At 41.0% G+C, this 22828-nt stretch overlaps 1 protein-coding gene and 1 long non-coding RNA gene across 2 annotated transcripts; one reads left to right on the plus strand and one right to left on the minus strand.

The window, feature by feature from the left end:
• The first annotated feature begins 1018 nt into the window (after positions 1 to 1018).
• LOC127508926 (uncharacterized) lies at positions 1019 to 4168 on the plus strand. Its single transcript, XR_007928978.1, has 2 exons — positions 1019 to 1680; positions 2972 to 4168. It is a non-coding gene; the product is annotated as an uncharacterized LOC127508926 (long non-coding RNA).
• Positions 4169 to 13927: 9759 nt separating this feature from the next.
• Positions 13928 to 16417, minus strand: LOC127508907 (uncharacterized). Its single transcript, XM_051887405.1, has 6 exons — positions 16306 to 16417; positions 15278 to 15502; positions 15016 to 15169; positions 14804 to 14902; positions 14521 to 14660; positions 13928 to 14421 (listed from the first exon to the last, which is right to left on the minus strand). The coding sequence occupies exons 1-6, from the start codon at positions 16317 to 16319 to the stop codon at positions 14337 to 14339; spliced, it is 717 nt and encodes a 238-aa protein (XP_051743365.1). The 5' UTR covers positions 16320 to 16417; the 3' UTR covers positions 13928 to 14336.
• Between the last annotated feature and the right edge of the window lie 6411 nt (positions 16418 to 22828).

The following is a 22828-nucleotide window of genomic DNA, read 5'->3' on the forward strand; positions in this document are numbered from 1 at the left end:
CGATCCTGTGAGCACCCACAGAAATGGTTGAGCACCCACAGAAAATGAGATATTCTCCATTGATTTTTGACAGTCTATGATTTAACCAATGAAAATTGATTGCAGCTTTCAGACATGACTATGTTCATCTTTTTATAGTTTATTTGAGGCCGTTTCTATTGTGCTATTTTAATGAAAAATGCCAAGTAATACGTGAGCACAAATCTTTCAGCTCACAGGCGGATCTCCTTCACTCTCGCTATCAACTGGACACGCGCTCAAACTCTCTTCTCGCTCTTTCTCTAGAATGGTCTTTTTATTGTAAGTGGCGTGCTTATTCTAAATAGGTATTTATTGATTTTTTTTTTTGTTTATTATTTAGTGAGCTGCTACTGATCATCAGATATCAGTGAGAGTGCAACTCGCGGCAACACTCATGGAAAGAATGTGTGTAATTTGCAGGTGGTACATGTCCCCACCATTATTGGCTATCCTATTTTGCTGCACGGATAGCCTATAATGCAAATGAAACACCAGTTGATGTTCATTTGTGTTAAATAAGAAGCGATCTGGTGCTGGAATGTGTTGTTTAAATCATGCCGCTGTTATCAGTGGCGGATCGTCTTCACACAGACGAGCACGTCAATCTATCTCTAATGGTGTTGTGGAAACTCTATTCTTTGCAGTGAAATCATTAACAAAATGCACACAAACGTGTCCCTGCTCTTGTCTCTTTATATACATCATATATCATATATATCATTAACGAATATCTTTGGTGTTATTGAGAAAGAAAAAAAACTAATCAAGGGCGGATTAGAACCACTGATGATTAAAACCCAGTACGTTTGACTCGCATGGCAAAAGTTCTGCCACTAGACCATATGTGGATATCAATGTTTAGCATAGGTCTGTGTATATATGCACTGGGCACCCACCGGCAGAAACATAAATCGGCGCCTATGCATACAGACACAAGTGTCAGTGATTTAAAAAAAAAAAAAAAAAAAAAAAAAAAAAAAAAAAAAAAACTAAAATAGCAGAATATAATAAAGACATGTTATTATTTTATGTCTGTACAGTAGCATTAGAACATTAAAATATGTACGTCAAATTGAACCACAAACATTACCAAAGTAACAAATTTAGTGCGTATATTTCAAAACACATCAGCGTGTTGAAACTTTGCATGCATGTTCATGACCTTAAATGAGGAAAAAGTCATAGAATTTCAAGAAAAAACAAAACATAACTGATGTTTCCTACAACTCAAAAAAACAAAATAGGCCAAATTGACCTGCAACAGTACACAAGGGTTAAAATTATTATTCACAACTAATCGATCGTCTATTAATCGTCAGCATCCCTAGTATTAAGATTCAATCCTATGTAAACTTCTGAACAGGATCATTTTTATAAATTCAGCCATTATTTTGTCTAGTGGACTATATGTAAACATGTCTTATGTGAGATAGCATAGGACAGTACTAAATATGAAATAACATCAATCCCTCTCCACATTTTTACAAATTCTGCAGGGGTATGTAAACTTTTGAGCACAAGTTGCACAACTGTACATTATCTCATACTTTTATTGCAGTACTGTATTTTGTTAGTTTTGCATTATCATTTGAGTAATATTTGAAAATGTTTAATGTCCAATACAGGTGAAATTAATCGACCATACGAGATGTCCCAGGAGTAAGTATTTCTTGTTCAAAGCTTTGATTTTATCTTCTTTATTACCTTTTTAATCAAAGTACATCATTTACAACAATGCTTCACTGTTAACATTAGCTAACTACATTAGTTAACATTAACTACAAATAATTATCACAACATTTTAATAATCTTAATTAATTTCATCATTTTTAAAATCATATTACCTATTAATGTAAGTTAATGAACTAAATTATAAATAATTGCATTTTTATTTAACACAGTTCCTGGATGCATTGCAATTCACTTTTAGACAAAAATGAGAGAAGTTTATATTGATATCAGCAATATAACATATTCAGCAGCTCTACAGACCACAATACATGATTGTGGCATCACAGCAAATCTTGCTTAATTTACCCAAATCCCACACAACTAGTGTATATGAATTAATTTCACATGATACTTGTAGACACTTTAAAGGATTAGTTCACTTTCAAATGAAAATTACTTCAAGCTTTACTCACTCTCAAGCATCCTAGGTGTATATGACTTTATTAATAAATATCCTAAAGCATCCCAGTTTTATAATGGCAGTGAACAGAATCAACGAGTATGAGCTGAAGAAAGTGTCTCCATCCATCATAAACCTATACTCCACATAGCTCCGGGGGTTAATAAAGTCCTTCTGAAGCAAAGTGATGTGTTTGTGTAAAAAAAAAAAATCCATAATTAACAAGTTATGCAGTAAAATATTAAATATAAAAGCTTACACTATGTCCTACGCCTCTTCTATTCAACTTACAGAAGGTGGTCTGGTGGATGCTAGATATATTACTTCATAACTTGTTAAATATGGATATTTTTTTACACAAACACATCACTTTGCTTCAGAAGGCCTTTATTAACCCCCGGAGCCATGTGGAGTACAGTATATATATATATATTAACATTCCAACCGTGCCTATAGACTGAACAGTACATAAAACAAATTAATTGTAGTTCAAACAAATGAACTGGCAAGGTTCTGTCAGTAGAGGTCACTCATGTAACGTAACATCCAAGATGGAGGAAAGTCAGCAAGGGAAAGACATAAAACTGAACTGGAACACAGCCTCTATTAGCCAGTGAATTAACTCTTTTTAACAATGGGGCCCTTAATATAAAGTGTTGGCTTAGTGTTGTTAGTTTGCTATATTGCAAAATTATAGCATGCTAATTGTAAATAGTTAATAGAATTCGTACCCTTTGTGTTAAGGTTGGTATAAAAAAATAAAATAAAAAAAAACATACAATTGTTGTCTAATTCTAACAAAAAGTTTTGATATTTCAGGAAATTTGAAGATCTCAGTGAGAAACTGCACCAAAGCATTGAGAAACTGAACTCAGAATACAACAGAAATCATCAAACTCTCACAGATCTAATAAAGAAACTGAATGACATCACTGATGAACTCGAATCCATGCACAAGAACACCACGATGGGCAGTATGGTAGGGGCGTCAATAGGAGCAGTAGGAGGAATTGCATTGCTGGGTATAGCTTTGGCCCCATTTACATTTGGTGCGTCTATAGCTGTTACTGGTGCTACTGGTCTTACTGCTATGGGTGTTGGAGTAGCTGGAGGAGTAATAGGGGCAGCATCTAACATCACTAACATGTTCAAGCAGAGCAACATGCGCCAGACTATTGAGAAGATCATCAATGATTTCCAGAACACCATCAACCCAATGATTCAGCATCTGAATACAATTTCTGAAACCATAGAAAAGCTTGAGAAAATCGAGCCAATGCATTCTCTTCAAAATAAAGCATTAGTGACAAGTGTGAAAGCCCTGAAAACCATTTCAAGCGTTAAAAAACTTTTGTCTGTACTTCGAACTACTAAAATTGGGAAAGTGTTCGCAAGAGCTACCAAAACACTTCAAGTGGTTGGGAAACTATCTATGACAATTTCAGCTCTGTTTTTTGTTCTTGATGTTTACACTATTTATTGTAATTCAACAGAGCTCTCTGAAATGAAATCAGACAAAAAGAGAAAAGCAGAAGAAATCAAATCAGAAACTGTGAAATTTATTCATCAAATGAGAGAAACAGCAGCTCAATTTCAGAAGACTCTGGATGAAACTAAATGTGCCAGAGACGCTATTAACAGTGCTTCACAAATCAGTCAAGAAGATCATTGAACTGCTCTGTGTGGTGTTGTCAATTTACTGACTCTTTAAACTGAAATCTTTAAAAACTTGGCAACAAAATAAGGTTGAATATATATGTTTTTCAATTATTTTGTAACATGTGACTAATTATTGTAGTCTTAATAATCCTTGTCTTTTTTCTTCTTTTTTTCTGGTTCTGTATGAAATTGGATAAACTATTTGCAAACAGTCTTTGTATAAGCCACTTGCACTCGGGTTTAGATCTGGTTATATCTTATGACATTCTATGGACAACCATTTTATTTGCTGTTTTTGTTGTGCATGTTACTGATTTGTAATGTAAAAACCAAAATAAAAAATCTAATCTCAACCAACATAGTATTTACCAAATTGTGTGATCTTTAAGAGGAAGGTATTTGAAATCGAGGGGACCTGAAGCTAAAATAAACCAATTTTATTGTTTATTTCAGATTCAGTCTTGGTGTAAGGGTTGATTTACTTTTTTATTCAATCTTTAATAACTGTAATACACCAGAAGAAATGCTGTCTCAAACTATGTACAATGAACTTGGTTATTTAAGTAATTCCAATTACATTAAACTGAAAATTAATTGAATCTTGTGTTAACTTACAAGAAAAGTTGAAAATTGCTTAACTTATATAGTTATAAATTATTGGTCATATTTTTTTTTACAGTGTATGTGCATATACAGTTGCAAGAAAAAGTATGTGAACCACTTGCAGAATCTGTGAAAATGTGCAAAATTTTAACAAAATAAGAGAGATCATACAAAATGCATGTTATTTTTTATTTAGTGTTTGTCCTGAGTAAGATATTTTACATAAAAGGTGTTTACATATAATCCATAAGACAAAAAAAAAAATAAAAATAGCTGAATTTAATAAAATGACCCAGTTCAAAAGTTTGTGAACCATTGATTCTTAATACTGTGTGTGGTTACCTGGATGATCTACGACTGTTTGTTTGTTTTGTGATGGTTGTTCATGAGTCCCTTGTTTGTCCTGAACAGTTAAACTGAGCTCTGTTCTTCAGAAAAAATTCTTCAGTTTTCCAGCATCTTTTGCATATTTGAACCCTTTCCAGCAGTGACTGAATGATTTTGAGATCCATCTTTTCACACTGAGGACAACTGAGGGACTCAAACACAACTATTAAAAAAGGTTCAAACATTCACTGATGCTTCAGAAGGAAACACGATGCATTAAGAGTCAGGGGGATGAAAACTTTTGAACAGGATGAAGAGGTCCAAATTTTTCTAGTTTTGCTTGAATGTCATTTTTTTTTTTTCATTTAGTACTGCCCTTCGGAAGCAACAGAAGATGCTTGCATGTTTCCCGGAAGACAAATTAAATACAATTTATCTTGATCTTCAAATTCCAAATGTTTTATTTTGGACATCTATTAATGCATCATGTTTTCTTCTGAAGCATCAGTGAATGTTTGAACCTTTTTTAATAGTTGTGTTTGAGTCCCTCAGTTGTCCTCCATGTGAAAAGATGGATCTGAAAATCATTCAGTCACTGCTGTAAAGGGTTCAAATATGCAAAAGATGGTTGAAAACTGAAGAATCTGCAGGACCTGGAGATTTTTTCTGAAGAACAGAGCTCAGTTTAACTGCTCAGGACAAACAAGAGACTCATGAACAACCATCACAAAACAAAAAAACAGTTGTAGATCATCCAGGGGTCCACACACAGTATTAAGAATCAATGGTTCATGAACTTTTGAACTGGGCCATTTTAATAAATTCAGCTATTTTTTTTTGTCTTATGGATTATATGTAAACATCTTTAATGTAAATATCTTACTCAGGACAGTACTAAATAAAAAATAACATGCATTTTGTATGATCTCTCTTATTTTGTTAAAATTATTCACATTTTCACAGATTCTGCAAGGGGTTCCCAAACGTTCACATACCACTGTATTTGGATGAATGTTTGTAACCAAACAGATCTCGCTCCCCATTGAATACCATAGTAATTATTTTTTCTACTATGGTACTCCTACCAGCATGCAGATAAAATGTTTAACCAGCAAGGCTTTAAAACGCATGCAAATAATAAACTTTTGTGATTGTGAATAATGTCTCGGTTACAAAGGTAACCCTCGTTCCCTGAAGGAGGGAACGGAGACGTACGTCGGACAGACCGACGAATAGGAATCTCGCTAGAGAGGCCAATCTACTTCGAGTGTAACTACAACGAGCCAATGCACATTGGCATGCAATCATATGCATCAGCTGCTCGCCTCGCAGCGCGGGTATATAATGAGCAGCAGGTGCGTTGCATCTTCAGCTTTTCGCTGAGGAGCCGAACCGGATAGGCGGCAGCATCAGCGGGGTACAGCGACTGTGGCGACGGGACGTACGTCTCCGTTCCCTCCTTCAGGGAACGAGGGTTACCTTTGTAACCGAGACGTTCCCATTCAGTCGGTCACGTTCGACGTACGTCGGACAGACGGACGAATAGGAATCCCTACCAAAGCGCCACAGGCGCTGCCCCTTTCCAGCGCTCTGTTGTAAGCCACCTGAACCCCCTTGCCTACGGACGGTGGGACAGGGCTAACACAGAGAGTGTCGATCACTGCTGTTCCCCAAAACCCACTCAGTGAGACTATTGGATAACGCTGGGAAAGCGTACCCTTCCGCTGGGAAAGGAACGCTGCGGAAGCCACATCCTTCCGCGAAGGAGTTATGTGGAGAAGTACATATGGACTAACCTGTAGGCTGTACTACATATGGAAGAACTGGGGTGACTCCAACTCGATGAGAGGCGGGTACTCCCAGAGGGAAAGACACGGGCTTCGTTTAGGAGCAACCGTGGAACTAGACATATGGGATCCCAGTAGGGTCACACATATGGTACCCAGCCTAAACCCGGTTTTCAAGGATACAACGGAGTATAGGCCTGGCGCCAGACGCTCCGCCACGTCGGCTGCCGAAGGGAGATCGGAGGACTCAACAGGGTCTGCCTTGTAGGGACTCTCTGGAGAAAAAGCACATGTAAGTGCAGCAAGCCAGGGCTGGGTCTGCCTCCTCCGGGGGCAGCGCTTGCAGGCTCACTAACTGGTCCCTGAAGGGAGTGGTAGGAACCTTGGGCACATAGCCAGGCCGGGGTCTCAGTACCACGAGGCCGTCACCCGGCCCGAACTCTAGGCACGATTCGTCGACCGAAAAAGACTGCAGGTCCCCTATCCTCTTGATGGAGGCCAATGCAACCAGCAGCAAAGTCTTCATAGACAGAATCTTTAAGTCTGCTGATTGCAAGGGCTCAAAGGGAGCAATCTGAAGTGCTCTCAGCACCAGAGCAAGGTCCCAAGAGGGTATGGAGGGAGGACGAGGAGGATTCAACCGCCTCGCCCCCCTAAGGAACCTGACTACCAGGTCATGCTGACCAACAGACTTGCCATCTATGTGGTCATGAAATGCGGAGATAGCAGCAGTATGGACTTTGAGGGTGGAAGGGGACAGCCTACGCTCCAACCCTTGCTGCAAGAAGGAAAGCACGACACCGATCGAGCATCTTCGGGGTTCCTCTCGACGAGAAGAACACCACTCGACGAACAGGTTCCGCTTCAAGGCGTAAGCCCGTCTCGTAGACGGTGCACGTGCCGAAGTGATGGTGTTAAGTACCTCAGGGGGTAAGTCACCTAGAACCTCTGCGTCCCCCAGAAAGAAGGTCCTTCCTCAGAGGAATGGGCCAGGGAGGGGCTGTCGCGAGGAGTGAGAGTTCTGGGAACCAGGTCCGGTTGGGCCAATAGGGTGCAACTAGCAGGACCTGCTCCTCGTCCTCCCTGACTTTGCACAGGGTCTGTGCAAGTAGGCTCACTGGGGGAAACGCATATTTGCGAAGGCCCCGGGGCCAGCTGTGCGCCAGTGCATCTGTTCTGAGTGTTCCCTCGGACAGGGAGTAAAACAACTGGCAATGGGAGGTTTCTGGTGAGGCAAACAGGTCTACCTGAGCCTCTCCGAACTCTCTCCAAATCAGCTGGACCACTGGGGGGTGGAGTCGCCGCTCTCCTTGCAGCACAGCTCGTGATAGCTCGTCGGCCACACGGTTGAGCACACCGGGAACATGAATGGCACGAAGCGACCTCAGATGCTTGTGACTCCAGAGGAGGAGATGGCGGGCGAGTTGCGACATGCGACGAGAGAGTAGACCACCTTGACAGTTGATGTACGCGACGGTCGCAGTGTTGTCCGTACGGACCAGTACATGCTTGCCCCGTAGCGGCCCTTTGAGGCGGCTCAGAGCAAGGCGTACCACTAGCAACTCGAGGCAATTGATGTGCCAATGCAGATGGGGGCCCGTCCACACCCCTGACACTGCATGCCCGTTGTAGGTGGCACCCCAGCCTGTGGCAGAGGCATCTGTGAATACCACAGCATGCCGGGACACCTGCTCTAGGGGCACTCCAGCCCGAAGAAACAAGAGGTCAGAACACGGGCTGAAGGCTTGGCGGCACTCCTGAGTGATTGCCACCCGGAACGTGCCGCGTTGCCACGCCCATCTCAGGACCCGGCCGTGGAGCCAGTGTTGAAGCGGTCTCATATGAAGCAGACTGAGCGGGGTTACTGCCGCCCCAGGAGCCTCTGAAAAAATTTCAGTGGAACCGCTGTCCTGCCGTTGAACGTATTCAGGCAGTTCAACACCGACTGAGCATGTTCCTCTGTGAGGCGTGCTATCTGTTCGACCAAATCCAACTCTATACCGAGAAAAGAGATCCTCTGCACCGGGGCGAGTTTGCTCTTTTCCCAGTTGACCTGAAGACCCAACTGGCTGAGGTGTCTGAGCACCAAATCCCTGTGTTCGCACAGCTGATCCCGGGACTGTGCCAGAATGAGCCAGTCGTCGAGATAGTTGAGGATGCAAACACCCTGTTCTCTCATGGGAACAAGGGCTCCCTCCACGACCTTCGTGAAGACGCGGGGAGACAGGGCCAGCCCGAAGGGTAGGACTCTGTACTGATATGCTCGACCTTCGAACGCAAAACGCAGGAATGGCCTGTGTCGCGAAACATGAAAGTACGCGTCCTTCAGGTCGATCGCTGCAAACCAATCCTGGGGACGGATGCACTCGAAAATGCGTTTCTGCGTGAGCATTTTGAACGGTAGCTTGTGAAGACTCCGATTCAAAACTCGCAGATCCAGGATCGGTCGTAACCCACCGTTTTTCTTGGGTACAATGAAGTAGGGACTGTAGAACCCTGACCTCATATCGGCTGGAGGGACCGGCTCTATCGCGTCCTTCGCCAGTAGGACAGCGATCTCCGCACGCAAGACATGGGCATCTACATCTTTCACTGTAGTGAAGAGGACGCCCCTGAACTTGGGGGGACGCCGGGCGAACTGAATCGCATAGCCGAGCCTGATGGTCCGAATGAGCCAGCGAGACAGACTGGGGAGCGCTAACCAGGCACTCAGAGACCGTACAAGCGGGACCAAAGGGACCGCAGGCGTACCCGCAGTGAGGCAGCGAAGTGGAACCCAGGGACGCGGCCCGGGGGGCTCTCTTTGCGAGGCGGCCCGAAGCGGCGTCACAGTGTGGTGTGCAACACTTACCTGGTTCCACGGATGGACAGAGGGAGCAGTCAAGGCTTTGGTTGCCCGCTGCTCGCTGCTGTCCGCTGGCGACAGAAGAGGGGGATGAGAGTTGCGAGGTTCTTGCCCTCCCACTGCTCTCCGAGCCCTCTTCGGACCCGGAGATGTAGGAAACTGCTCTTTTATTGACAATTTGGGTACCGCACCCAAGAAGAAGGGCGGCAAGGCCAAGTCCAAGAGGCCCTAGGGAGATGGTGACCGCACCACTCCTTCCCCCGGAGGAGGGCCGGGTGGAGAATCTTGTGTTTCCTTTTGTTTTTGTTCTGCCGCTGGCTGTTGGGAAGGAGTGGTGCGGTCACCATCTCCCGAAGAGCAGTCCCCTCCATCTCCGGGTCGCCCATCCTAGGGCCTCTTGGACTTGGCCTTGCCGCCCTTCTTCTTGGGGGCGGGCTGGATGGGCTGGGCGCCCTGACCACGACAGGCTCCACGGCGCCGCTTGGATGACGGCTGCTGCTGGGGCGCGGGGGCGGCCGCGGGAGGGTGCCCTCGGCGACAAGCAGCCTGAGGAGCTGCGGGTGGTGGAGGTGCAGCAGCTGATCGCCTCGGCAGGATATGACTGATCGCCTCAGACTGCTTCTGTACAGCCGAGAACTGTTGGGCAAAGTTCTTGACCGCGTCGCCGAAGAGGCCGGTCTGGGACACGGGGGAATTAAGAAACTTCCTTAAGAAACTGACTTTGTCGGTATCCCTCATGTCCGCAAGACACAGCCAGAGATGGCGCTCCTGGACCACTAACGTGGACATCGCACGACCCACTGACCGTGCCGTGACCTTTGTCGCACGAAGCGCGAGGTCCGTCGCGGCACGAAGCTCCTGAAGAACTTGTGGATCATGACCACCCTCGTGCAGGTCCTTCAGTGCCTTGGCCTGATGGACCTGCAGCAACGTCATAGCGTGCAAGGCAGAGGCGGCTTCCCCACAGGCCTGATAAGCCTTGCCGGTAAGATCCGACGAGTACTTACAGGCCCGGGAAGGGAGAGACGGCTCCCCCCGCCAGGTGGAGTTAGGGCACAGTTGCATAGCAACGGCCCGTTCCACAGGGGGTATGCGCGTATAACCCTTAGCCGCCCCGCCATCAAGGGTGGTGAGGGAGGAGGACCCATCGACACGGTTTCGGGCAGTAAAAGGTGCCGTCCATGTGCCAGTGAGCTCTTCATGCATCTCCAGGAAGAAAAGAACTGGGGTGGGGGGCTGAGAATTAGCCCTGGCCACCCCGAGAAACCAATCATCCAGCCTCGAGGGTTCGGGACACGGTGGAGGATTCCACACAAGCCCAACCCTGTTGGCGGCCCGGGCAAGCATAGCCATCATTTCTGGGTCCGAATCGGGCACAGTTGTCACTCCTGAAGGAGGCAGCTGCGCCGAATCATCATCCCCCGAAGTGTCAGGCTCACCCTCCGATGCAGCGATCGACATCCTATCATCTTGGGGAGCTCCAAAGGATACGGGTGGTACACACCTCTGGGGTGGTCCACCACGCTCCCCTGGCAGCTCTACTGGCTGCAGAGTGCAGGAGGGATGAGGGTTCCTAGGGGGTTGGTTCCCCGAAGGAAGCGCGCTCACCGTGATCCTCAGATCACCAGCACCGCTGCCCGAAGCAACCCTCTGAGGATGATTGGAACGAGGCAACGGCACCGGGACTCCGCCCTTTGCAGGAACTGGAGTCTAGATCGCAACTCCGAGATGGTCATCTTCCCACAATGGGTACATGACTCATCCACAAACGCCGCCTCAGCGTGGCTTAAGCCCAGGCACGCGATACAGCTTTGGTGACCATCCCGCGGTGACAGGTAACGACCGCATCCAGAAACACACAAGTAGAACGACATCTTTAAAAAGACGCAAATCTACTTGTGTAAGCTCTTTTAGGGACTAACTCTTCAAGTGCCAAAGCACGCAGGGGAATGGCCGCTGCAAACACAGACAGGGAAGAGTGCAGCCTGTCGTGTGCACTCTCTCCTTAAAGCCGCCTCTACCAGCTGTTAAAAGCTGTTACCAGCTCTTTAGCGCCCTAAGCACACTGTTTTACCAGCCGTGAGAACGGCTTTCTCACAGATATTGCTCTTTGGCAAAAAAACAAAGGAAGGAGAGACCGGCCCCGCTGCAGTGCTGTCCGCCTGCACCACAAAAGAGAAGTCGAAGAAAAAGGCTTGTTTTTTCTCACACACACTCCGTAGATAACCATACGGTTCGGCTCCGAAGCGAAAAGCTGAAGATGCAACGCACCTGCTGCTCATTATATACCCGCGCTGCGAGGCGAGCAGCTGATGCATATGATTGCATGCCAATGTGCATTGGCTCGTAGTTACACTCAAAGTAGATTGGCCTCTCTAGCGAGATTCCTATTCGTCGGTCTGTCCGACGTACGTCGAACGTGACCGACTGAATGGGAACTGCAGTGTTCTGTGAGAATAACTCTACCGCTGTGTTACCATGTGATGTGAATGTATGTCGCTTTGTACTACACAGTATGTTGAGACAGAGGCGCCAGGACTGAAACTGACAGAAAGCACTATAGCACAATGACATTTCTTCAAAAGCAGATCGTGGAGACCTTTTAATCGATCATGATCAAAATCGCACACACCTATAAGAATGTTCATTTTGGACACAGCAAGTGTCACAGTTCAAATGTCCAAACCCCAATAACAAACAAGGGGAAGTACTGCAATGGAAAACACTCGGAAACTGATTGTAAAATAATATTCCAAAACAAATATACTAGGACTAAGAGGGGCATGTTATAGTTCTCACAAAATTTATTTCAAATTTAATTCAAGCACTTTCAAGGACCAATATTTGTTTTCAAGTACTTTCCAGGCCTTGAATTCATGTGTCTGAAATCCAAGTACTTTCAAGGCGCATGGGAACCCTGGGTTAGTGTGTGTGCGTGTTTGAGTGTGTTTTAAATGCAGTTACAAAGCAATTTCTTGGTTTTGTTTAACTCTGAAACATGAAATGTGGAGTTATCTGCTTTTGCCAAAAAACGACTGTTGGAGTTATCTGCTTTTGCTAAGAAACAAACTTTTAATATATATAAAAAACATACTTTCAATGAACTTTCATTTTGTAAGTTGCCTGTATTTTTTGGAGTTATTATTACTTAATCAAAACAACCCAACTGCAGTTTGATTGATATTACTTGGAATGCACAATAAAAAAAAACATGATTTGTGAGAATGAATAAAAATGGAGTTATCTGTTTTTGCAAATGAACTCTTCAAATAAATAAGGTCCTTCACCCTAATTTTCTCTCATTATCAATTATTTTACATATCGTATTACGATGTAGGATCCAATCTAAAAATCTGCAACCTATGTGCCCCTGAGCAAGGCTCTTAACCCAGATATTTGGGTGGGGGCAGTGAACAGTGAACTATACTTGAGTCGCTCTGGATAAGAAATGTCAGCTAAATGACAAATAATGCAATGTAGACTGACAACAATAAATTGCCATAGTAGACACTGTCATTGAAATAAATGCTGTTTTGGCAGACATTTAAAAAATCTTCAGAATAATTTCAGACGGTTTTCTTAATGTTAAAACTGGCATTCTGAGTAATTTTATGGGTCAACAAAAGTGCCATGATGGTTTGATTGTTGATTTCCCAAACAGATTGTATGTGTTTTTCAGATGCATCACATCCATAACAGAATTTTGTCACATCCATAACGTTGTTTTTTCCTCATAATACACTTCATAAAAATGTAAATATTTTAAACATTGATATTTTTATGCTCAGCTAAGACCCCTTCATCATGTGGATATCAATATTTATACTTTCAATTTAAAAGTTCACAGACTTTACAGAAATTCGTACAGTATACTGAAAGTCCTGTCATCTTCTGTCACACCCATAACACATGCCTATTTTGGGGGGGATGTCACATCCATAACGCTGGAATTGCCCAGGTCATCCCTGAGCTTGAGGATGAAAAATGGCTGAGTGACTTGTCATTTTTGTGTGACATAACGGAGCACCTCAACCCTCTTAAAACTCCAGGGTCGAAAGCAGCTGATCACTGAAATGCGAGACTCCGTAAAGGTGTTTAAAATGAAACTGCATCTGTAGGAGGGCCAGATGCGCCAAGGCATCTCGGGAATGAAAGTGGCCATGGCAAAGGACAAAGCCTAGAATAGACAAGATCATTTCTAAGAAAAGATGCAAAGTTCCTGGTAAGAGTTTAAAAAAAAAGCCTAATTTGCTTAGGTTTGGCATTATACTGGTGCATGTGTCCTTTCAAGTTCAAGTTGTCTTTTCAAAAAAGCTACCAAAATAAGACAAATACAATTTTAGATATTTGTCATCTATATACCATTTATCTATAATAGCCTACCATTTGTTAAATGTTTTGACTTTTTCAGTTTTTCTGAAATCCATGAGTTGTTTTTAAGTAGTTTTGATTAAATAACAGTTGACATTATGCTTTACTGTTTTAAAGTATGCTGCTGTGACACAAATGTGTTGCAACTCAAAATGAAAACCTCATTGTTTTGATAAATGTGGTTTAATGAATTGTGAGTTTTTAATACAGTTACTAATACACTTATATTTCTTAAATAAATGAAAAAAATCCTCTAAATATATGTCTAATATAAGTTGACAAAATCCACTCAAGTCATTATATATCTGTGGACAGTTCATTTCAAGGCTAATGATGTGTAGGTATGAGCTGTAATGTACATCAGTTTGTTTGATTGTGTTTCCTGTGCTCGGTTTTACCTAATAACATCATTGTAATTATGAAATGTGACCTATTGGTGCATTTGACATTTAAAAATCTGAAGCAAATGGCTTTCTACATTGATAAAAACAGCAATGTCTTTAGAACATAAAGAGTCTCTTGTCCAGTTTTGCTTGTGTCACCACATGCTCCGGGTGGAGTTGTCAAACCAATTTGGCTTCAAATGAAGTTTTTAGAGAAAATGGCGATGGTCAAATGCAGTCTGTTCATTCATCCTTTTCTCTCTGCTTCTCGTGGTCACACTGGGAAGGTTGTGTCTAGAACACAGAGCAACATTAATATGCAAAAAATAGGACAAGTGGACCATGAGCAAATTTGTGTACTTGAGATTTTGTAAGAAATGACACAGCACTTACTTGGCATAGAGTCTGTTCGAATCATTGCAGGGGTTATATATCGGCCTCCCACTACTCAACGCAAAAAATTTGTCCTCTGCTTTCGCATCATTTCCTTGAAGCGTCGCCGGCCGTACCTTGTTGAAGTACAGACCAAAACCCTGAAAAAAAAAAAAAAAAAAGATAAATTGTACTAATATTAAATAAAAATATAAAAACATACATATGAAGCTGTAGTCTTGCATGACTTTATCCACAATATATTTAATCTGCTGTTATAATGTAATTTTGAATATAAACCTACATGTTCCTGGTCATCAGTCAGCAGTACTTCTGTTTTATCCTCCTTCACTGCAACTGAAGCTCCGTTCGGTATGTGGGTTTTCCCCTCCCATTCCTGAACCTGCAAACAGACATTTGTGTCAGGCGTCGCAAACACTCACAAGGTACACGCATCTGTGGAGCACAATGGGTAAAGTAAAATAAAAGATGTTGTTGCTACTAAAATACACTTACGGTCACGTTCGTCACAACATGTGGCTCGTTCGCACCTTCTCCAGGGCTTTGAGGAGCAGATGAAGGTAAAGAGGGCACAGGCAGTGTGGGGTTAGGGAGGACTGGAGGTTTGTTTGTTACCACTAAGCCCTTCTTTTGCATCTCGTCTAACAACCTGAGGAAATTAAACAGTTGTGAATACACAAATATTTGAATAAATATTGAATAATGTACTGCAACATGACATGACAAAGCAGCGCAGCATAACATGTAATTTACACACCTGGCAAGAGGATCAGCAGTTGCCAAAATGTCTTGAATACGCTGGTACTCCCAGAAACGTTCCCTGTGGGTAAATTCAGACATCTCTTTCTTGGCTTCAATCACAGTGGCCCGTACCTCTGCCTCTGCGCGGCCGCGCATGCACGCCGTCCTGAGGTGCACAGGAAGAGAGCGTGGAGCCTTCTTGCAGTGAGGGCAGAGGAAGTAGATCCTGCTGTGGAAAGATCTGTGTGAACAATAAGACGACAAAAGAGTTATATAATACATATCGCTAAGTTAAATAACAAGTAGGCATCATGTCATGAGACTCTTATTCTGCAGCACATCTCTTCAAAAATAACAAACGGCATCAGATTACACAAGGTCGAAGGAGCTTTCCAAACAAAGGAATATACGTAGAAAGACCTGTAGTGCTACAGTAAGTAGTCCAAGAAACCTCTACCCATCAATTTTAACAGACTTGTTATTTACTCAGTCACAAAGACTATTTTGACTTGCTATCTACAAATTGAGCTGACTCCACTGACAATAAGCTATATAAAAACTTTTAGGTGACTGCTACACTGCAAAAAAAACAATGCTTTTCTCACTTATTGTATTTGTCTGGTATCCAGTCCAATAATATATATATATATATATATATATATATTTTTTTTTTTAAACTAAGAAGCATTTACTAGATGAGTAAAAAGTATTGTCTTGGTTTCCGACGACCCAATAAATCAAAATAAGCAAAATAATCTACCACTGGGGTAAAAAAGAAAAATATTGTTTTCAGTTTGAATTAAGACGAATTAAGATCTTAAACCATTGGCAGATAATTTAGCTTGTTTTAAGCAAAAACTCACTTAATTTGGATTTATTTCTTCAAAAAACAAGACAATACTTCTTATATATCTAGAAAAAGCTTCTTTGTTTAGTAGAATTTTAGATACTTGGACTGGAAACAAGACAAAAATACTAAGTAAAACATTCTTTGCAGTGTTCATAAGGCAAACAGATAGTCAGATAGAAAGTTAGAGTACGTACCCTTGGGAAGCCATTTCAAATGCTGAATATCCAAAACAAGCAGTGACTGGTCACAAACAATAGATGATCTCCAGATGATACTGAAAAACAACTGTAACCTTTCACAGCAGACAGGCTCCTTTAAACAGACCTCAGGTCAAACAGCCAATCAGCTCTCAGCACCCAAGAGCCCCCAGATAAAACAACCAATCAGGCTGAATCCTGCAGCCCCTGCCCAGGTGTTGATGGCCCATCATGCTCTAGTGCTGTAGTTTAGCTTAGCTTAGTAAGAAACAAACAACAACAAAAATCTCTTCACCTCCTTAACTGTTTTAAAGTATATGTAGATACCATAAATAAATGAAGATGGAACTTAGTTTATATATAGTGTCGACATGTAATGTAACATATACAGTGCTCAGCGTAAATGAAAAGTAACATTTTAAACAATATCTCAATGAACACAAAAACAATTTCCAAAATGTTGACAAGACTAAGTTTAATATAACATCTGTTTAACTTAAAACATGAAAGTAAGGTTAATATTATAACTTAGTGAACACATTTTCCAGTTTTACTCAAATTAGGGTGATGCAAAAATGAGTACACCCTGTATATATATATATACACCCTGTATATATATATATATATATATATATATACAGTTATATAGTTTGACTGTTGTTTTAAATACTTTATCACAAAGCTTTTTGAGTGTTTCAATTTCCCGTATTTTGATGTTATTCCATTACTTTGACAGTAAACAGTGTTTTGAGTTATAGTTGGTCAAAGTTGTGCTACTTTAAAATGACAGAAGCATGTTTTGTGAGCTGGTTTATGTGTGACTCCATTAACACTGCAGTCATCATTAGTACAGGTCCTGTCGTTTACACATTAGAGATGATGTGCTGTAAATCACTGCATCATGTGATCATGACAGTCACATGATCTGCTGCTACATAACAAAGACGTTATGTGTGACTCCATTAACACTGCAGTCATCATTAGTACAGGTCCTGTCGTTTACACATTAGATGTGCTGTAAATCACTGATCATGACACATTCAGATGCTCTGCTACATAACAAAGGCTCTTTATGTGTGAAAACAACGTCTCTGTTTAATTAATCATCTATACTGAGGATATTTTCAACTTAGTACAAACTTTGAAAACAATGTTTTCTTACCTTAAGTGGCAGATAATTTAGCTCGTTTTAAACAAAAAGACTCACCTAAGGTTTTTCCCCCACAGAAAACAAGACATAATATCTTATGCAATTTTACTTATCTAGTAAATGCTTCTTGATTTAAGAATTTATAGATATTTGGACTGGAAACAAAACAAAAATACTGAGTAAGAAAAGCTTTTTCCCCCCAGTGTAGACAGTGTCTTGGATTGGATCTCTAATTAATGTATGATGCTAACTGCAAATTTTAAACTATTAAACATCGCAAATAAAAGATAAAAGCTATCATGATCGTCTATTCAATTTTTTTTTGAAGCCTTAGAAAACAGTAAGTTCTGTAGCGTGAGCTTGTCCTATCTAGCGAGAGCTGATCAGTCTTACTTTTCTTATTCAAATTTGACCGATCTATGTTTTCATGTAACTGAAAAAGTCACTGGGAACTAGGGTTGCAAAGGGGCAGGAAGTTTCCAGTAAATTTCTGGAAACTTTCTGGGAAATTTCCACAGGAACTTAACCTGGGGAATTTTGGAAATATTCCAATTTGGAACCTTAACCAGAATTTATGGGAAATTTATATAAATTTGATATAAATCATATACAAACATAAATATAAACATTTAGTTTGGTCATAATAACATGAAATAACAGTTATTTCTCTTTTTCGCCTTCCAATTAATTCTAATTTAGTAAATATGTAAAATAAATATATTTTTACTGCAGCAATTGTTATGTGTTACTTATTTCAGTGTCACATGATCATTCAGAAATCTTTCTTAATATGCTGATTTGATACTCAATTATCAATGTTGTGCTGCTTAATTTTTTGGAACCTGTGATTCATTTTTTTAGGATTCTTTGATGAATAAAAAGTTAAAAAGAACAGCAATTATTTAAAATAGAAACTTAGCAATACAAATCTTTAATATACTTTTTTTTTTTTATCAATTTAAAATATCCTTGCTGAATAAAAGTATTAATTTCTATTTTAAAAAAATGGGGGAAAAAAAAATTACTGGCCCCCAAATTTTGAACAGTAGTGTATATTGCAGAGATGTTCACAAGTCTCAAAGGTCCAAGTCAAGTCTCAAGTCTTTGTTTAGCAATAATTCGTTCAGCTAGCTATTTTAGGAGTGTATGAGGCTAAATAAATTTACACAATCAAAAAACAACAATTACTTTCAAACTATTACATCTGATCCACTTCATTTAATTTAAAATGCAGATCTACATTGTCTAATAAGACATGCAAATATATTTTCAAATTTATGAGATGAGAATATGGTAAACATATAATTTTCATTTAAAATTTTCATATAATTTCGATTCAAAAGAATCAATGAAACAGAACATTTACATTTTCAGAGAAATTCATTGTAAAATGTTTTATGCAGGTATGCATAACACTAAAATATTTACAATACAGTACTGTTTTCTTCTACTGTGACAAAAGAAGATCTTTTCATGTCCAAAGACAAAGTTTTACGCAGACTGGTTACATTTCAGAAAGATTAAATTTGATAGTGTTTTTGCACTTAGCGATGAGGAAGTATAATGAGTCCACCTTGGCTAAACACCCTCTCCACTGGGGCACTGGAAGCAGGAACTGCCAACACTCTCACTGCCACCTGTTTAAGCCTTGGAAAGTCTTTATCATGGATTCTCCAAAATTCCAGACAATCAACATCATCTTCATTAGAAGATGCCTGAATGTAGCACATTAGCTCTGCTCGGACAGACAAGCTTACGTCTCCTTTCTTTTTGCTGGCTTTGTTCCGGTAATTAGAGAAGAGTTTTGACATTTTGGCAGGTGGCTGCTCATCTTCATCATTACTGCTCTAAGCAATGCAGACTGGTTTTTGGGCTTCAGCCACACCGTGATCTGAAAATATATGATAGAATAATGGTTAGCAGCAATAATATTAATGTTATACCTTATTCACAACTAGAGCTGCACAATTCTTGATAAATTGAGAATCACAATTCTTTGTTTAAAATAAAAATTAAACGTAATTTATTAGAGGTTTTGACAAAGTGTTAATTACTGCAGTCTAACTAAAAAATTGGTTTGAATGAATGATTCAAGGACTCACTCATAAAGACTTCACTTGTTCAATTAATAAATCGAAATAAATCAGCGTTTTGAATGAATCTCTAGAATGAATGATTAAATGACGTTTTTTAACAGTCACTTGTTTCCACCTACTGGTGGGACAATGTAATTGATATAGTCTTTATTTAAAGGAACACTCCACTTTTTTTGAAAATAGGCTCATTTTCTAACTCCCCTAGAGTTAAACAGTTGAGTTTTACCATTTTCGAATCCATTCAGCCGATCTCCGGGTCTGGCGATACCACTTTTAGCATAGCTTAGCATAGTTCATTGAATCTGATTAGACCGTTAGCATCTCGCTCAAAAATGACCAAAGAGTTTCGATATTATTCCTATTCAAAACTTGACTCTTCTGTAGTTACATCGTGTACTAAGACCGAAGGAAAATTAAAAGTTGCAATTTTCTAGGCTGATATGGCTAGGAACTATACTCTCATTCCGGAGTAATAATCAAGGAACTTTGCTGCCGTACCATGGCTGCAGCAGGCGCAATGATATTACACAGCGTCTCTCACAAATGTAATGAGAGCACACACCTATAGTTATGTCTATACTCATTTGGATGTTTGTCCGGATTTCTGTTATTTTGGCTCTGTACCACAGTAAAGAATTTGAAATTAAATGAGAATATATATATATATATATATATATATATATATATACACACACAAACAAACCACTATTGTTATTTAAATTTTTATTCTTATACAATAACACAATGGAAGAAGAATTTGCTCACCCAACAAATTATGCAAATAAAGGAAAATAATTTTTTGTAGCATTATGATACCATATGTACAAAGCTCAGCCATAAATTCTGTTTTTATGTTTCTATAATGTTTTTTTATGCTGTCATAGAGGTGTAAACTCAATTACATGTTTTAGCACTGAAGTAATAGTTTGGGGTGGACAAAGAAGAAAAAAAAAAACAACTCTGAATGTAGCGCAACATTACCATTAACTATTGGCCACCACTGACATGGGCAGCCCTAATCGGGCAATGTGGAAGGCATTTGGCGTGGATCACAACAAAACATCTGTCCCACATCCTGTAAGACCAGACAGGAGGCTATACTTTATGCCAGACGTTCCACATCTTGTTAAGAACTTGAAGAGTGGCCTGGTCCGTGGACAGACGTTCACAATTCCTCCGGAGACGGTAGAGAAGGAGAAACTCTTCTTCAATGAAGTTTCCGTTGGTCCACTGAAAGATCTGGTGGATTTTCAAGAGGGCATGACATTGAAAATTGCTCCAAATCTATCAAGTAAAACCCTTCAACCCAGTCATTTTGAGAAGATGAAGGTGGGCCCTGTGATGAATATCTTTAGCAAGGCAACCAGTGCAGGCCTGAAATACATGGTGGAGCAGGAACAAAGACCACCCGCTTACCAGACCACAGCATGGTTTCTGGAGCAGGTGGACCACTGGTTTGACATCATGTCCTCTCGCCACCCAGTAATGGCACTCAGCACACACAAAATCGAAGTTCCTTCAGGACACCATCCAACTCTTCCGTGGGCTGAAGATTGGACGAACGGGTAGCTGGAAGCCTGTGCAAGGAATTGTGATGGCAACATCTTCAATTCTATCAATTCAGCAAGACATGCTGGCCCAGGGACACATGTTTTTGTTGATCAGCAGGTTAACCCAAGACTGTCTTGAAAACCTATTCAGCTGCATAAGACAGAGGAATCCAGTCCCAACTCCAGTAGAGTTTCAACAGGCACTGAAATCAATATCAGTTGGGCAGTTTTCTTGCGACTGTGAAAACAGGAAGTTATCAGGAGGATGACAACAGCCTTTTGGCCGACTTCCTGGACACAAAGCAGTCACTTCCCAGTCCTGGCCTCAGAGTGGAGGAGCTGATGGCGCGCAGAGCTGCTCCTGACCTCACGAATACTGAGATCAGTGCTCTCTAACCACCTTACAGGCTACATCGTGCATAAAGTGATTAAATATTCCAAGATTTGTGAGGGTTGCCAAAGTGCAATTAAGCACAATGATGACAGTCCTGAAGGAAAGCACAGTGTTTTACTGAAGCTGAAAGAGTTCAAGCCAGGTGCACTTTGTCGGCCATCAAAAAGGCCTTTGATTTAGTCCGGCAAATTGAGGAGCAGTTCCGAACTAGGACCAGTGGCTCCTTTATGGATCCAAATGCCATGGATATGCTGGAGAGGGAGGGTAGGCTCTTGGACAGCAGGCTTCCTTCATGCCATGATCTGCAAAAAAAAATAACCACAGATACATCAGGCTGAGGTTAAGAATTGCAGCAAAGCAGATCTGTGCTAATAGAAAAAAAGAGCTGTCTGATGGTCATCTTGGAAGCAAAAGCCAGACAAAAAGGGCAAAAAGGAACCAGCAAGCCCAAGAAAGATCCAAGCCTACAACAAGCAGGGCCCCACCAAACACCTTGCTTGTAGCCATGGAGGAGTTTGGTCTGACCTTTGCTCCTACAAATGTCCCACCACCTAGCATGGCTTCAGCATCAATAGGTATGGAGGGTCTGTTTTGCCTGTTTTCTGGTCTCTTGTCTTATGTTTATACAAGTTTCATTGATTGTATATGTGTTATTCATATATTAGTCCAACATATCTGTCCAACATATCTGCTTAAGGAAAGATGTGACTTGTTTGTGGTAACTCTGGCACAATTATTGACAATATTATGTTCTTACACTTCCAGCCTCACCATCACTCCACCAGCTTCAGCACTCCACTGTTCAAATTCAAACCAGCTTCATCATCACTCCATTGCTTACAGGAACGACAAGCTCCTCCAGCCTGGCCACTGCTCCACTCCCCACCGATAATCCATCCTGTTGAAAACAAACAAAACAACACACACACATACAGTGATTGTGTATGGATTTGCAAATTAAATCCCACCTGTTCGACAGCTGGAACTTACTTAACTTACTGAGAGTTACTTTATCTAGGTATAAGTCTTGGTTTAGACTTCTTTTTCACCTCCTAAAAGAGAGAAAAAAGTGAAATATTGTAAAATTAAATGTCATCCAAAAATACTTAATATTTACAAAGATGTGTATACGTTCCATTACACACACAGGACTGTTAGATTAAAGTTCAATGTGTCACCAAAGCAGCAGTGTACATGTGCTTCTTTCATCAAAATTTTTAAGAGCCATGAACATGAGTTATGCAGCTGAAATTCTTCACTGTATACTTAATAACAACTATTAAAATCATGACTTCAGTTTTTTGGTCAAAAGTCAGTCTCAAATGGTTTC

This window comes from Ctenopharyngodon idella, chromosome 3, assembly GCF_019924925.1.
Source record: "Ctenopharyngodon idella isolate HZGC_01 chromosome 3, HZGC01, whole genome shotgun sequence".
Lineage (NCBI taxonomy): Eukaryota > Metazoa > Chordata > Actinopteri > Cypriniformes > Xenocyprididae > Ctenopharyngodon > Ctenopharyngodon idella.